The sequence below is a fragment of the Macaca fascicularis genome, chromosome 19, assembly GCF_037993035.2.
Source record: "Macaca fascicularis isolate 582-1 chromosome 19, T2T-MFA8v1.1".
NCBI classification, from domain to species: domain Eukaryota; kingdom Metazoa; phylum Chordata; class Mammalia; order Primates; family Cercopithecidae; genus Macaca; species Macaca fascicularis.
This window is the reverse complement of record NC_088393.1, coordinates 44,278,420-44,294,420: the sequence shown is the minus strand read 5'-3', so window position 1 is coordinate 44,294,420 and position 16,001 is coordinate 44,278,420. Positions and strand designations below refer to the sequence as shown.

At 40.8% G+C, this 16,001-nt stretch overlaps 2 protein-coding genes and 1 pseudogene across 2 annotated transcripts in view; all 3 read left to right on the top strand.

Annotated features, from left to right (window-relative positions):
• LOC101925277 (uncharacterized) overlaps positions 1 to 13,697 on the top strand; it is a 29,099-nt gene extending 15,402 nt beyond the window's left edge. The window contains exons 3-5 of the mRNA XM_005589032.5: positions 4,395 to 4,521; positions 4,792 to 4,884; positions 6,878 to 13,697. Of these exons, the coding sequence (XP_005589089.4) occupies positions 4,395 to 4,521; positions 4,792 to 4,884; positions 6,878 to 7,959 (1,302 nt within the window). The 3' untranslated portion in view covers positions 7,960 to 13,697. The remainder of the gene's footprint in view (positions 1 to 4,394; positions 4,522 to 4,791; positions 4,885 to 6,877) is intronic.
• LOC141409089 (uncharacterized) lies at positions 7,244 to 13,697 on the top strand. Its single transcript, XM_074023357.1, has one exon. The coding sequence runs from the start codon at positions 7,984 to 7,986 to the stop codon at positions 8,893 to 8,895; it is 912 nt and encodes a 303-aa protein (XP_073879458.1). The 5' UTR covers positions 7,244 to 7,983; the 3' UTR covers positions 8,896 to 13,697.
• Positions 11,888 to 13,697, top strand: LOC107128221 (uncharacterized; annotated as a pseudogene).
• Positions 13,698 to 16,001: the final 2,304 nt, after the last annotated feature.

Sequence of the window (16,001 nt, the reverse complement as noted above, 5' to 3'; positions counted from 1 at the left end):
AGTGTTGGGATTACAGGAGTGAGCCACCATGCCTGGCCTCTTTTTCTAGTTTTTGGAGGTAGAAGCATACATTATTGATTTGTAGCTTTTTCCCTTTCTAATGTAATCCTTTAATACTATAAATTTCCCTCTCAGCCTTGCTTTGCCTGCATCCCACAGATTTTGATAGGTTGTGTTTTTACTGTCTATACATAGAACTCTATGTATTTTAAATATTATTTTGGTGATGTCTTCTTTGACCTGTGGGTCATTAAAGAAGAGTGCTATTAATTTTCAAATTTTTTTTTTTTTTTTTTTGAGACGGAGTCTCACTCTGTCGCCCAGGCTGGAGTGCAGTGACCGGATCTCGGCTCACTGCAAGCTGCGCCTCCCGGGTTCACGCCATTCTCCTGCCTCAGCCTCCGGAGTAGCTGGGACTACAGGCGCCCGCCAACTCGCCCGGCTAGTTTTTTTTTGTATTTTTTTAGTAGAGACGGGGTTTCACCGTGTTAGCCAGGATGGTCTCGATCTCCTGAGCTCGTGATCCGCCCGTCTTGGCCTCCCAAAGTGCTAGGATTACAGGCGTGAGCCACCGCGCCCGGTAATTTTCAAATATTTTGTGAGTTTTCAAGGTTGTTTTTATTTGTTATTTATTCATTTGCTTGGCGATTTTCTCTGTTTTGTTTCTGGTATTAATTTTTGTTTGATTCCCTTGTGGAACATACTTTGTATTGTTTTAATTCTTATAAACTTGTTGAGGTTTGTTTCACAGCCTAGGATATGGTTTATCATGCTCACTTTTCTATGGGTGCTTGAAAAGAATGTGCATTCTACTGTTGTTTGTTGCAGCTGCCTTTTCTATAACCTTGATGATGTCCTGTCTAGTATTTTGATAAATTGCTAAGGTGAGGGAGGGATATTCAAGTCTCTAGTATACTTTCTTTAAATGTATATAGCTCCATGTGGTAATAGACATTCCTTTAATTGTGCAATTCCAAGTTAGATTTTTTTAATTTGGAGGATCATGTATTTTGTTTTCAATAAGCATTTTGTTATGAAAAAAATTAAATATATGCAAAAGTAAAGATAATAGTATAAAGATTCCTTTCACTGATTGTCCCTGTCACCCAGTTTCAGTCGTTATCAACATTCTGCCCTTTTTTTTTTTTGAGTTGGAGTCTTGCTCTGTTGCCCAGGCTGGAGTGCAGTGGCACGACCTCAGCTTACTGTAATCTCCACCTCCTGGATTCAAGTGATTCTCGAGCCTCAGCCTCCTGGGTTCAAGTGATTCTCGTGCCTCAGCCTCCTGGGTAGCTGGGATTACAGGTGTTTGCCACCATACCCAGCTAATTTTTGTATTTTTTGGTAGAGATGAGGTTTCTCCAACAGGCTGGTCTCAAACCCCTGACCTCAAGCAATCCACTTGCCTTGGCCTCCCAAAGTGCTGGGACTACAGGCATGAGCCCCCACACCTGGCCCATTCTGCCATTCTTACTTCATCTGAAACCACCTCCCATTCAGCAGCTAGATTATTTTAAAGCAAATCTAAAAATAACATGTTTTGTCTAAAAATGCCTTGATACATGTCTCAAAGAGATATGAATTCCTTTTTTCTTTTTTCTTTAGCATAACCAGGAAGCTAATGTCACACAACAAAATAACAGTAATTCCTTGATACCATCTAATACCCACCATTTGCATTTCTCTAAATTGTCATAAATATGTTTTTAAGATTGGTTCATTTTAATTAGGAGCGAAAGTCCACAAGTCGCATTCAGTTAGTATGGCTCTTAAGTCTCTATTAATAAAGAAAATATTCCCTTCCATGTCCATTCTCTTGTAATTAATTTTTTGAAGAAGTAGGTCATTTGCTACCTTCTGAATTTAGCTGATGTCTTGGTCTTCATATTGTTCAGTATGTTTCACTCTCCCTCCCATTCCTGTGAATAGCTTGTTAGATCTGGAGGCTTGGTGAGATAGGGGTTTGGATTTTAATTTTTGGCAAGAATACTTCATGAGTAGTGTAATGAAATTAATTACTATGTCATGCCAGCAGGCCTACGAGAGCTGGTTCGTGGATGCAGATGTTACTAGCTGATCTGTCCATTGTACACTTCCCTCAGCCTTTCAACTGAAACATTCCAACAGCCATTAATGATTATTGGCCCCGTTATTTCATTAGTAGTTATACATGGTGGTATTTTAATTTTATCCTAACTTCTGTATTTATTAGCTAGAATCATTCTATAAAGAACTTTTCCAGCCGGGCAAAGCAGTTCACACCTGTAATCCCAGCACTTTGGGAGGCCGAGGCAGGTAGATCATGAGGTCAGGAGATCGAGACCATCCTGGCCAGCATGGTGAAATCCTGTCTCTATTAAAAATACAAAAAATAGCCCGGTGTGGTGGCAGGTACCTGTAATCCCAGCTACTCGGGAGTCTGAGGTAGAGAATTGCTTGAACCCAGGAGGTGGAGGTTGCAGTGAGCCAAGATCGCACCACTGCACTCCAGCCTGGGTGACAGAGTGAGACTCTTGTCTGAAAAAATAAAAAAGAGCTTTTCCTCACCAGCTGTTTGGTTATCCTGTAATACAGAACTTAAAAAAACATTTAGATATAAATCTGATTACCTTAATTACCATTACTGAAAGTAAAAATTCCATCCTTTGACCAAACTGTTTTTCCTATACTGCTTTTCTGACACATCAGGCAGACTTCTCTCCATTTATATAAACCTGTTTGCTGTTCCCTAAACTTGTAGTGTATTTTTCTATCTCTAGACCCTTTATTCTCGTCTTTTCTGGGCATTGTCCCCCTCACCCCATATTCTGGGTTACACTTTGTATCTTCCAAGTTAAATTCGTCAACTCTATGGAATGTAAACTTACTCCCTCATGTAACATGTACTCTTTGTTTCTTTGGGCCCTCAGTGTGTTCCACATAAGGCATCTGCTTTCCAATAGCTTAATGAATTTGTTATGTCTTCTTTTTTAAAAAACTTCATTTTTAAAAAATTTATTTATTTTCTAATTTATTTTCAAAGTCTTGTTTTTTTTTTTTTTTTTTTTTTGAGACGAGTCTTGCTTTGTCGCCCAGGCTGGAATGCAGTGGCGCAATCTCAGCTCACTGCCAGCTCCACCTCCCGGGTTCACGCCATTCTCCTGCCTTAGCCTCCCGAGTAGCTGGGACTACAGGCACCCGCCACCACGCCTGGCTAATTTTTTGTACTTTTAGTAGAGATGGGGTTTCACCGTGTTAGCCAGGATGGTCTCGATCTCTTGACCTTGTGATCCGCCCACCTCGGCCTCCCAAAGTGCTGGGATTACAGGTGTGAGCTACCGCACCCGGCCTATTTTCCACGTCTTTTAAGTTGCTAGAAGATTGGACACATTATTTCTGTGTTCCCAGGGCTAGCATAAGGGCTCGTCCTAAACTGATCAGAAAGTGTATCGCAGGTTATTCATCCAGTTGCTAGGAAACTAAAACAGCTTATTCAATTGCCAGTTTTGAAAAATGAGTAATCGACTGACTGTAGTAGAGAACAAATAGCAGAAATTGTTGTTGGGATTTCTGTGTTCCACAACATACATAAAACTATTTAATATGCACATATATAAAATATTTCTTAGAAATTCCCGGATTATACAGGTGTATACAGTTGTCAAAACTTTAAATGGTAAATTAAAGATTGGTCCTTTTAATTGTATGTCAATTTTACCTAAGAAAGGTTAACAAGTTTTACACCCTAGTTCATGCTTTCCATTTTGAAGTATTAGGAGAGGCTGGGCGCGGTGGCTCATGCCTGTAATCCCAGCATTTTGGGAGGCTGAAGCGGGTGGATCTCCTGAGGTCAGCAGTTCAAGACCAGCCTGGCCAACATGGCAAAACCTGTGTCTACTATAAATAAAAAAATTAGCTGAGTGTGGTGGTGCATTCCTGTAATCCCAGCTACTCGGGAGGCTGAGGTAGGAGAATCGCTTGAACCTGGGAGGCAGAGGTTGCAGTGAGCCAAGATCATGCCGTTGCATTCCAGCCTGGGCAACAGAGCGAGACTCTGTTTCAAAAAAAAAAAAAAAAGAAGTATTAGGAGGAAGTGTGGTGTCATCTGCAACTTACTTTGAAATGTACAAAGAAGCAAGATGGATAGATAAAAGAATGGCTTAGATGTATGATAAAGTAAGTAAAGTGTTAATGATAGATTCTAGGTGGTAGGTACACATTTCTTACTGTACAATTATTTTAAATTGTCTATATGTTTGAAAATTTTCATAATAAAGTATTAGAGAAATGGGAGTGAGTTTTTAAAGAGAGAATGTAAATTTAAAACAACAAGAACCGTATTCCATATTCCTAAATATAGTCTCTCCAACCCCCTGAACTGACTATGCACATTGAACAGGAATGTGCCCTTACAGGGATCAGTGTCCTTCAGGGATGTAGCTATCGATTTCAGCAGAGAGGAATGGCGGCACCTGGACCCTTCTCAGAGAAATCTGTACCGGGATGTGATGCTGGAGACCTATAGCCACCTGCTCTCAGTAGGTAAGCACAGTCACCTTCATTTCTGAAAGGAGGCCTCACTGAGAATGCTTCCATTCTCATTGATGAATGCTATCTGCATCTTAAATAGGTGATGATTTTGTCCTTGATTTGTCTAGGATTCTTTATTTGTTTAGGGCACTCAGAATATTACCCTGAAAAGTTATGGTTACTTTTCTGAAGAAAAAATCTTCATCAAAGAATAAGAGTTTATTGGCTGGGCCCTGAAACACAATTAGCTGGACCCAGACCTTTATTATTTCCCATGAACAGGGTATCAAGTTCCTGAAGCAGAGGTGGTCATGTTGGAACAAGGAAAGGAACCATGGGCACTGCAGGGTGAGAGGCCACGTCAAAGCTGCCCAGGTGAGTGAAGCGAGTGTGACTCGGGTAGATGGGTGATGGGAGGAAATCTCAGCTGTCTTGAGAAACACCAACATCCTTGGCATACTATTAAGATGCTTTTTCTGGAAAGTTCTGAATGTTTTTGTATTGCTTGATGCACCTTGGCCTCTCAGATCACTAAATGCATTCTCCCTGGATGACTTTTGTCATTTTTTTTTTTTTTTGTCACAGCTTCAGTCACAGCCTGGGCTGTATTGTCTAGTCTGGAGTGCAGTGGCATGATCTCAGCTCACTGCAAATTCTACCTACTGGGTTCAAGCGATTCTCGTGCCTCAGCCACCCAAGTAGATAGGATTACAGGTGTGTGCCAGCCACCATGCCCAGCTAATTTTTGTATTTTTAGTAGAGGCAGGGTTTCACCATGTTGGCCAGGTTGGTCTCGAACACTTGACCTCAAGTGATCCACCCGCCTCGGCCTCCCAAAGTGCTGGGATTACAGGCGTGAGCCACTGAGCCTGGCTGACCTTTGTCACTTCTGTGTTCTTCTTTGGCTTTGTGGATTCTGAATCATGTGCCAGTCTGCTTCATTTATTTAGGAGAATTAAGAGATCTTTCTTTCTTGGTTATACTCATTTTCTTTAACATTCTTCTTTTCCCCTACATTCCCCATAGTCCTAGAATTTTTCTTTTACCTTACGACATTCACGGATCTGCTTTGTTTCAAAGTTACTCTGTCACACACTCCCACTACTGCTAGTCACCTTTATTTCTTTTCTTTTTTTTCTTTCCTTTTTTTTTTTTTTTTTTTTTTTTTTTTTTTTTTTTACTTTGAGATGCCTCAGAGCTTTCTGTCCAATCAGCCTCTCTTTTTGTTTTCTGCAGAGGAGTGGCCATGAAATTTCTTACTTCTTCCCAGTCCTTCATGCCTGGATAAGCTGATGACTTGGGGGTCACTGTTACTTAATCTTTGGGATTATCTTTCTGCTGTGTTTAACATGATTAATCGCCCTTCCTGACCTTTCTTCCTGATGGTGCTTGAGTGATTCCCCATTGACCAGGGTTCGTTTTTGTTGTTGATTTTGATTGCTTTATTTTTATAGTTTACCTGATGAGGTTTGAGTTGAATCATAGGCCTCGGTTTAAGATACACTATCGTCATGAGTCTGGGTCAGGATTCTCTCTTATTTATTTTTTGATTTATTCCTTTTTCTGTTTCCCCCACACCCATTTTTCTGCCTGTCATAAGCCACTGTTTTATATGATGGAAACATTTTTGATTTCATGCATGTTGTAAGTGAATTAAGAGTTTGGATCATTCGTTTATCTGAATGATGCTGTGGTATATATAGTGTTTTTTGCCTTACTTTTTCCACATCTGTCCATGGTGTTATCTGTTCATCTAGTTTATTTCCTCTAACTGCTGAATTGTTTTCCAGAATGTTTCCTATCAACACTATCACCGCCTTCCTCTTCACGTTACTCACCCTCACCCTTTTCTCTGTGTTCAGCCTGGATGAGTCATTTGTACCATACCCCCTAGCCTCTGCTAGCTGCTCTTTGAACTAAAATCACCTGTTTCTCATTTGAGCAGAGGAGTTTAGGTTTCAGACCTTATAGCAGGGAATCTCTGAAGAGGTTTCTTCCCATTTTGAAAGAGAAGGGCATGATGAAAGTAATGTGAGATTCTATTTTAGTCTAGAATAATTGTGACGATTGGTGACAAATAGAGAGCTATCAGTGGAGAAAATAAATATCAAAATGATGTTGCTTTCATCAAGAAAATATTGGTAACAAAGAGGCATTATGACTATAAGGATAGTAGAAAAATAATTCATGTGAACTCAAACATCATTTCTCCTCCCAAAAGACCCCATCAATGTGGCTCATTTGGAAATAGTTTAAAGCATAATTTAGATTTATACAGTCATAATAAAAATAATGCTTCAAAGAATGTTAAAAAGATTACCAAATGATAAAATGTCTTCCTATACTAACCATGAGTGTATTCCAACAGGAGAGAAATTATGGGACCATAATCAGTGTAGAAAAATCCTCACTTATAAACAAGTATCCTCTCAACCACAAAAAGTTTATCCCGGGGAGAAACCTTATGAATGCGCTGAATTTGAAAAGATATTCACCCAGAAGTCACAGCTCAAAGTACACCTGAAAGTTCTTGCGGGAGAAAAGCTCTATGTATGTATTGAATGTGGGAAGGCTTTTGTACAGAAGCCAGAATTTATTATACACCAGAAAACCCATATGAGAGAGAAACCCTTTAAATGCAATGAATGTGGAAAATCCTTTTTTCAAGTGTCGTCTCTCTTCAGACATCAGAGAATTCATACCGGAGAGAAACTCTATGAATGCAGCCAATGTGGGAAAGGCTTCTCTTATAACTCAGATCTCAGTATACATGAGAAAATTCATACTGGAGAGAGACACCATGAATGCACTGACTGTGGCAAAGCGTTCACACAAAAGTCCACACTCAAGATGCATCAGAAAATCCACACAGGCGAGAGATCCTACATCTGTATTGAATGCGGACAGGCCTTCATCCAGAAGACTCATTTGATTGCACACCGAAGAATTCATACTGGAGAGAAGCCATATGAGTGCAGTAACTGTGGCAAATCCTTCATTTCCAAGTCACAACTTCAGGTCCATCAACGCGTTCACACGAGAGTGAAGCCCTATATATGTACCGATTATGGGAAGGTCTTCAGCAATAATTCCAACCTCATTACACATAAGAAAGTCCAAATTAGAGAGAAATCTTCCATATGTACTGAGTGTGGGAAGGCCTTTACCTACAGGTCAGAGTTGATTATTCATCAGAGAATTCACACTGGAGAAAAACCGTATGAATGCAGTGACTGTGGAAAAGCCTTCACTCAGAAGTCAGCACTCACAGTGCATCAGAGAATTCATACAGGAGAAAAATCATATGTATGCATGAAATGTGGACTGGCCTTCATTCAGAAGGCACATTTGATTGCACATCAAATAATTCATACTGGAGAGAAACCTTATAAATGTGGTCACTGTGGGAAATTGTTTACTTCCAAGTCACAACTGCATGTTCATAAATGAATTCACACAGGAGAAAAACCCTACATGTGCAATAAATGTGGGAAGGCATTCACCAACCGGTCAAATCTCATTACACATCAGAAAACTCATACAGGAGAGAAATCTTATATATGTTCCAAATGTGGAAAGGCCTTCACCCAGAGGTCAGACTTGATTACACATCAGAGAATCCATACTGGGGAGAAGCCTTATGAATGCAGTACTTGTGGAAAAGCCTTCACTCAGAAGTCACACCTCAATATACACCAGAAAATTCATACTGGAGAGAGACAGTATGAATGCCACGAATGTGGGAAAGCTTTCAACCAGAAATCAATACTCATTGTTCATCAGAAAATTCATACAGGAGAGAAACCCTATGTATGCACCGAGTGTGGAAGAGCTTTCATCCGCAAGTCAAACTTTATTACTCATCAAAGAATTCATACTGGAGAGAAACCTTATGAATGCAGTGACTGTGGGAAGTCCTTTACCTCTAAGTCTCAGCTCCTGGTGCATCAGCCAGTTCACACAGGAGAGAAACCCTATGTGTGTGCCGAGTGTGGGAAGGCCTTTAGTGGCAGGTCAAATCTCAGTAAGCACCAGAAAACTCATACCGGAGAGAAGCCCTACATCTGTTCTGAATGTGGGAAGACCTTTCGACAGAAGTCAGAGTTGATTACACATCATAGAATTCATACTGGAGAGAAACCATACGAGTGCAGTGACTGTGGGAAGTCTTTCACTAAAAAATCACAGCTCCAAGTGCATCAACGAATTCACACCGGAGAGAAGCCTTACGTGTGTGCTGAGTGTGGGAAGGCCTTTACTGACAGGTCAAATTTAAATAAACATCAGACAACACACACTGGAGACAAACCCTACAAGTGTGGCATCTGTGGGAAAGGCTTTGTTCAGAAATCAGTGTTCAGTGTCCATCAGAGCAACCATGCTTGAGAGAAACAGTGTGGGAAAACCCCACTGAGGGTTGGGTCTGATTGTACACTGTTGCATGCATGCAGCAGAAAAATATGTATATTATTGTAAATAAAAACAACCACATCAGAATGTCACACATGGCTGTTCTGGAGAGGGCCCCTGAGAAGGCACTGAATGAGGCGAGGGACCCTTCCTACATTGTCACCATCCCCAGTAAACCTTGGGGGATTATTCATACTGACAAGGAACCGAGTCAATTTGGTGAATAGGAAAAGCCTTCTCATAGAAAACGACAATAGAACACTGTTACCAAATTCTTCGTAAGAAAGATCATATTATGGGAATGATAATCCTATTTACTGTGGATTAGGTATAGTGCCAACAAATTGAATGATAAAGCAACATAATACGTAGTTATTTTGATAGTGATGAATCCTAAGTTATGTAAGTTGTTCGTTGTGGAACACATTGTGTAACAGACTCGTGGGTGTTTTTCTTTCTCGTTCAAATCTACCACAGTTGGTCATTTCCAACCCTCATTCAATATTTCTATCAAGAAAGAGATGCTACAATGAAAAAAGAAAAAACCTTCATGTATACAGATATAAACCTCAAAATGTATGTTGAGTCCCCATTGTCATCTAGCACCAAGACTTGCAACCCCCTCAGTATCTACCAGGACTGTCTCTCAACCTCACAGGCCCTCAGCACGTTGTGTTTTGACCCCCAGCACAGTGTCTTGTGAACTCCCATCGCCTTCAAGAAAGCTTCTGAGGTAAGAATTTTCAGGTCATCTGAGACAACTTAAATCTCCCTTCTGCTGTCGCAGTTCTTCCAACTCAGTTGCCTTTTTTTCTTTTTTTTCATTACTTATCACTGACTTGAAGCTTAGCATTTGGCTTCCTTAATGATGTGACTTTCATGTAACAGATTAATAACTTATGTGAAAATCAACACAACCATATGGTTAGGGCTGGAAAGGACCACAATGCCTGGCTATTTTTCCCATTTTACCTTACTCTTAGATGTGTGTCACACTTCATCAGTTCCAGGAAATAGTTTCTGGAGATCTCCTCATTACCTCTTTTACAATCGCCTCACTCCAGCATGATGTCTGTTACCTCCTCCCACTTGTGACCATGTCTAGTAAGGTCCACTCTCCATTCTGCGTGATGACCACTTATTACAATCCTCAGAATCGGGGACAGTGGTGTGCCCCCCGCAATACAATGGTTACTATCTCCTGATACTTTTATTACACTTCTAGCAGGATGTCTTGTGGTCCCCCTTATTGATTTTTCCCTCAGAATGATCTCCCATTACTCACCTAGCAGTATCTAACTGTCCCTAACCCAGCATGTGGGAATGCCTTCGATACGGTGGATGCTGTTGACTTCCTTCCTTTCATTCAGGTAAGGGCAGTGGCTTACAATGAACCATAATGTCCACCTTTCCCAACTGTATTTTGGAGCCTCTTCTGTCCCCTTCTTTATAGGACCCCAGTTTAAAAAAACAAAAACTAGCCCAATGTCTATTGATGCCCATTAATCACTAACACAGTGTCTGACCCCTCCTTAAATTTTGATGGTATCTCTTGGCTCCCCATTGGCCCCTGTTAATCCAATGTCTGCTGATTCCCAACTTCCCACATTGCTTCATGAGGTGCCTTAGTCACTCTTGCCTACTGTACTTTCTCCAAAATTGCATCTCCATGTTTGCTTGATCATGATCCCTGGAAGATGGTGATAAGGACGAGGTCCCAGCTTCATAGACCATTTCCTCTGAGGTCCCCCCAAGGCACAATGGAATGATGGACCCAAGGTGGGCCAAGGATGATCTGGAGATCTCAGGAGATCACAAGCTGGGCTTCCTGTCTTCTACATGAGTAGTGGTGTGAGCAGAACAGTGAAAGCTGTCTATGTTGGTTCAAATTCTGGTGCCAACACTGATCCACGTAGGGACTCTCAGCCTTCACAGAAACCTCCTCTGGGCCTCAATTGCCTCACTTGTAAAATGGGATTATGGGAGAATGAAGTGACTTTTTTTGGGTCACCTGATAGAGGGGATCTGAGCCAGCAGGGCCCAATGAGAGCATCCTGTTAATATTAGTCATCAGTCAACATAAGCATCTGACTATCCTCTGTATGCCCAAGCCTTATGAAGGGAAACAATTTGTTGTAAATGACTTTTGATTATTTCTCTTATATATGTATTGTAACAATATTATAGTAGTTACATATATGTGTATATGCATATACCCATATGTACAGAAGGCTTTATTTTTTAGAGTGGTTTTAGGTTCAAAGCAAAATTGGGTAGAAATTACAGAGGTTTCCCATATATCCCCTGATCCACATATGCATAGCCTCCCACATTATCAGCATTCCTCTCAGAGTAGTATATTTGTTATAATTGGTGAACCTCCACTGACACTCATTGTCACCCCAAGTCTCTAGGGTTTATTCTTGGTGTAACACCATAGAATGTATCTTGTACTTTCCGCTTGTTGGAACAAGTGGATCATGGCACGTATCCACCGTTATACACAGAGTAGTTTCACTGCCCTAAAAATCCTCTGTGTTCTGCCTGTCTTCCCTTCGTCCCCTCTAACCCTGGCAACCTTTTTTCTGTCTCCATAGTTTTACCTTTTACCGTTTATATCATATAGTTGAAATCATACAGGTTGTAGCCTTTTCAGATTGACTTCTTTCACTTAGTAATGCAGATTTAAGTTTCCTCCATGTCTTTTCATGGCTTGATATTGCACTTCTTTTTAGCGCCAAATTATGTTCCATTGTCTGGAGGTTTATTTATTCACCTACTGAAGGACTGTCGGATGCTTCCAAGTTTTGGCAATTATAAGGAAAGCTGCTATAAATATCTGTGCAGGCTTTTTGTGTGGACATAACTGAAATATTTTTAATGTTATATTTATTGAGGTATAATTTACATTGAGTAATATTCACACTTTTTAGTGTAGAGCTCTGAGTTTTGACAATTGTATCTAATCATGCAATCAACATTACAATCAAGAGAAAGAACTGCTCTAATTTCTTTCTTATCATATATATGCATGAAATGTGGACTGGCCTTCATTCAGAAGGCACATTTGATTGCATATCAAATAATTCATACTGCAGAAAAACTTTATAAATGTGGTCACTGTGGGAAATTGTTTACTTCCAAGTCACAACTCCATTTTTCATAAACGAATTCACACAGGAGAAAAACCCTACATGTGCAATAAATGTGGGAAGGCATTCACCAACCGGTCAAATCTCATTACACATCAGAAAACTCATACAGGAGAGAAATCTTATATATGTTCCAAATGTGGAAAGGCCTTCACCCAGAGGTCAGACTTGATTACACATCAGAGAATCCATACTGGGGAGAAGCCTTATGAATGCAGTACTTGTGGAAAAGCCTTCACTCAGAAGTCACACCTCAATATACACCAGAAAATTCATACTGGAGAGAGACAGTATGAATGCCACGAATGTGGGAAAGCTTTCAACCAGAAATCAATACTCATTGTTCATCAGAAAATTCATACAGGAGAGAAACCCTATGTATGCACCGAGTGTGGAAGAGCTTTCATCCGCAAGTCTAACTTTGTTACTCATCAAAGAATTCATACTGGAGAGAAGCCTTATGAATGCAGTGACTGTGGGAAGTCCTTTACCTCTAAGTCTCAGCTCCTGGTGCATCAGCCAGTTCACACAGGAGAGAAACCCTATGTGTGTGCCAAGTGTGGGAAGGCCTTTAGTGGCAGGTCAAATCTCAGTAAGCACCAGAAAACTCATACGGGAGAAAAGCCCTACATCTGTTCTGAATGTGGGAAGACCTTTCGACAGAAGTCAGAGTTGATTACACATCATAGAATTCATACTGGAGAGAAACTGTATGAGTGAAAGAGACTTTTTAGTCCCTTTTCCCACTCCCAGACCTTGGCAATCACCAGTCTGTTTCTGTCTCTATAGTTCTGCCTTTTCCATAATATTGTATAAGTGGAGTCACTGTGTATGTGTGTGTGTTTTGTATGTGTATATATATCTCCTTTTGAGTCGGAGTGCTTTCATTTAACGTGATGTGTTTGAGATTCATCCATATGGTTATATGAAAACAAATGGAAAATAAGGTGATGAAAAGATGAAAAGATGCTCAACATCTTTAATTATCAGGAAAATCCAAATTAAACCGCAATGAGATACTGCTATAGAATGGGCTTTTAGAATGGCTAAAAATGAAAATGTACCATACATTGGCGAGAATACAGACTGATGGAAATTTCCCTGTGTTGCTTGTAGGAATATAAAATGGTCTGTCCACTCTGCACAAAAGTTTGGCAGCTTCTTACACTATTAACCATACATTGATCATATGACTCAGCAACCCCACACTTAGGTGTTTACCTTAGATGAAATAAAAATTCTGTTTACATGAAAACCTACACTCCAATGTTCACAGCAATTGTATAATTGCCAAAATGAGGAAACAACACAAATGTACATCAGTGGATGAGAGATTAAACACATTGTGTGCACCGATTCTATGGAGGGCTGCTCAGATATAAAAAATGGTTTATTGACACCTGCTACAACATGGATGAATCTCAAAAGTACTGTTATATTTTACCATGTGATAACTTGAATTACATTTGATAAAAGATTTATAAATGTAAATAACTAGATTTATATATTTTAATTTTATATGCACCTGTCATCACATACTATAGGAAATTGTGTCTACAGTATGTTATATAGCATATTGTACTATTTATTACTGTATATTCCTTCAATAAAATAGTTTGTATTTTATAGAATAGTACCTGTTTTATAGTATATATTTTATTTTATATGATTACCTAATTTTAATATTTTACATATCAAACTTTCACATAATATTTTGGTTATTTCTACTTTCACAGAGTTGCATTTAATGTTTGTAGTGTAAAGATAGAACTACAATAAAAGAGGCTATAGGGTCCAGAGAGCCCGCAGTTGGAGTTAGTCAACATTTTTATTTGTCAGGCATCTCAATTCTGGCTGTTTTAACATCAAGGATGCTTTCTCTGGCTTTGAGCCTTTTCATTGACCGTTTTGAGAGTACTCTGCTTCTCCAGCACCCATGCATCTTGCTTTCCTCATCCACCTTTGGAGTGCTTCCACCCCCATGGCATCCTTCCATTGAGGTAACACATCTCTAGGCTCACTTGCTGCTCCCTTATTTTGTACTATATTTGCATTGCAAATACTACTACTATCTGACCTGATTAAATATTCCTTTTTTTGGTTTCTCATCCCTCTTCCTCACTGGATCATCAGCCTTATGAGACCCAGACTTTGTCTGTCTTGTTTCTGCTGTATCCCAGGCACCCAGCACGGTGCCAGCTCAAAGCAGACGCTCAGTACAAGCTTGTTAAATGGATGAATGAATAATAGCAATAATATTGAGGTTGACCAAATGCCCCACACAGATTGGTTACATGCGTGGGGAAGTTGGTGGGGTGGGTTCAGGTCTTCTAATTCAAGATTTAATGCCTCCTCCCACCATGGTCCAGCACACCCAGCTCTAACTCCACATCAGGGCAGTGCCCAACTGAGTATCCTACCTACCTACATTCCCCACTGTTTACAAGATCTCCTAACTTAGCCTCCTCCTGGTCACAGTGTCAGGCCACGTAGAGGGGGAAAGGGGCAGTAGTGGGAGATCCATAGGCAGGGGGCCACTCCCATCAGCATCTACCCTAGCACTTTCTATCCTGTATCCCATTGTCAGTGTCATCTGCTCCACCTCCTCCACTTGAGCAGCCGCTGGAAATTGTGGAACCCCAGGAGCAAGAGGAATGTGGCAGGGCTGAGAGTTCTGGGGCTCAGGTGCCTTGTTGGATAATGGATGTGACGCAGTGTGGCAGATATTGACCCTGTGGCCAAAGTCAGCTTAAAGCCAAGGTTGTCATGGACACTTCCCATAATGCCAGGATGAATCACACCCTCCACCCTTAGCATTCAACTGGGCTACTAGTGCCAAATAGTGACTATTTTTTTAGTTTTTTCAGATGGAGTCTCGCTCTGTCGCCCAGGCTGGAGTGCAGTGGCGCGATCTTGGCTCACTGCAACCTCTGCCTCCCAGGTTCAAGGGATTCTCCTGCCTCAGCCTCCGAGTAGCTGGGATTACAGGCACCCGCCACCACACCTAGCTAATTTTTTTTTTTTTTTTTTTTTGAGACGGAGTCTCTCTCTGTCCCCTGGCTGGAGTGCAGTGGCGCGATCTCGGCTCACTGCAAGCTCTGCCTCCCGGGTTCCTGCCATTCTCCTGCCTCAGCCTCCCAAGTAGCTGGGACTACAGGCGCCTGCCACCGCGCCCGGCTAATTTTTTGTATTTTTAGTAGAGACGGGGTTTCACCGTGGTCTCGATCTCCTGACCTTGTGATCCGCCCGCCTCGGCCTCCCAAAGTGCTGGGATTACAGGTGTGAGCCACCGCGCCCGGCCTAATTTTTTGTATTTTTAGTAGAGACGGGGTTTCACCACATTGGCCAGGATGGTCTCGATCTCCTGACCTCATGATTTGCCCACCTCAGCCACCAAAGCTTTGGGATTACAGGCCTGAGCCACCGCACCCAACCCAATGTGACTATTATCTATGGTATATCCTACCCCACCCCACTATACTCTACTCCACATTCCTCATATCATACCATACCATACACCATGCCATACCATACCACTTACAGTTATACTTAATTCTACAATTACATTGTTTCTATTAATGATTTTAAATATAATCAACACAATTATACTTTATAACAAATATCAGAATCCTTGTCATTATTTATTCTATGCCTCTAAATTATTCAGATATCATAAATAGCAACGTATCAATTCCGATGCTGAGAAATCCTCTGTCTCTGCTAGTTTCTGCCACCTTCAGGTGTTTGTTATATAAACACAGGAGTCCCATCCCTGGGGTGATGTTTTCCACCCTCTGTGAATTCAGCACAGTTAGGTTGTAACCTTAGTGATTTTATTATGGTGTTATTTTAATATTTATTATAACAAGGAATACTGCTATTAAAACAAAAAATGGTGTTCTCTGTTTACATTTGTGAAAAGGACAATAT

Coding starts and splice junctions, on each gene's coding strand:
- LOC141409089 (XM_074023357.1), top strand. CDS start 7,984: ATGTGCAATAAATGTGGGAAGGCATTCACCAACCGGTCAAATCTCATT.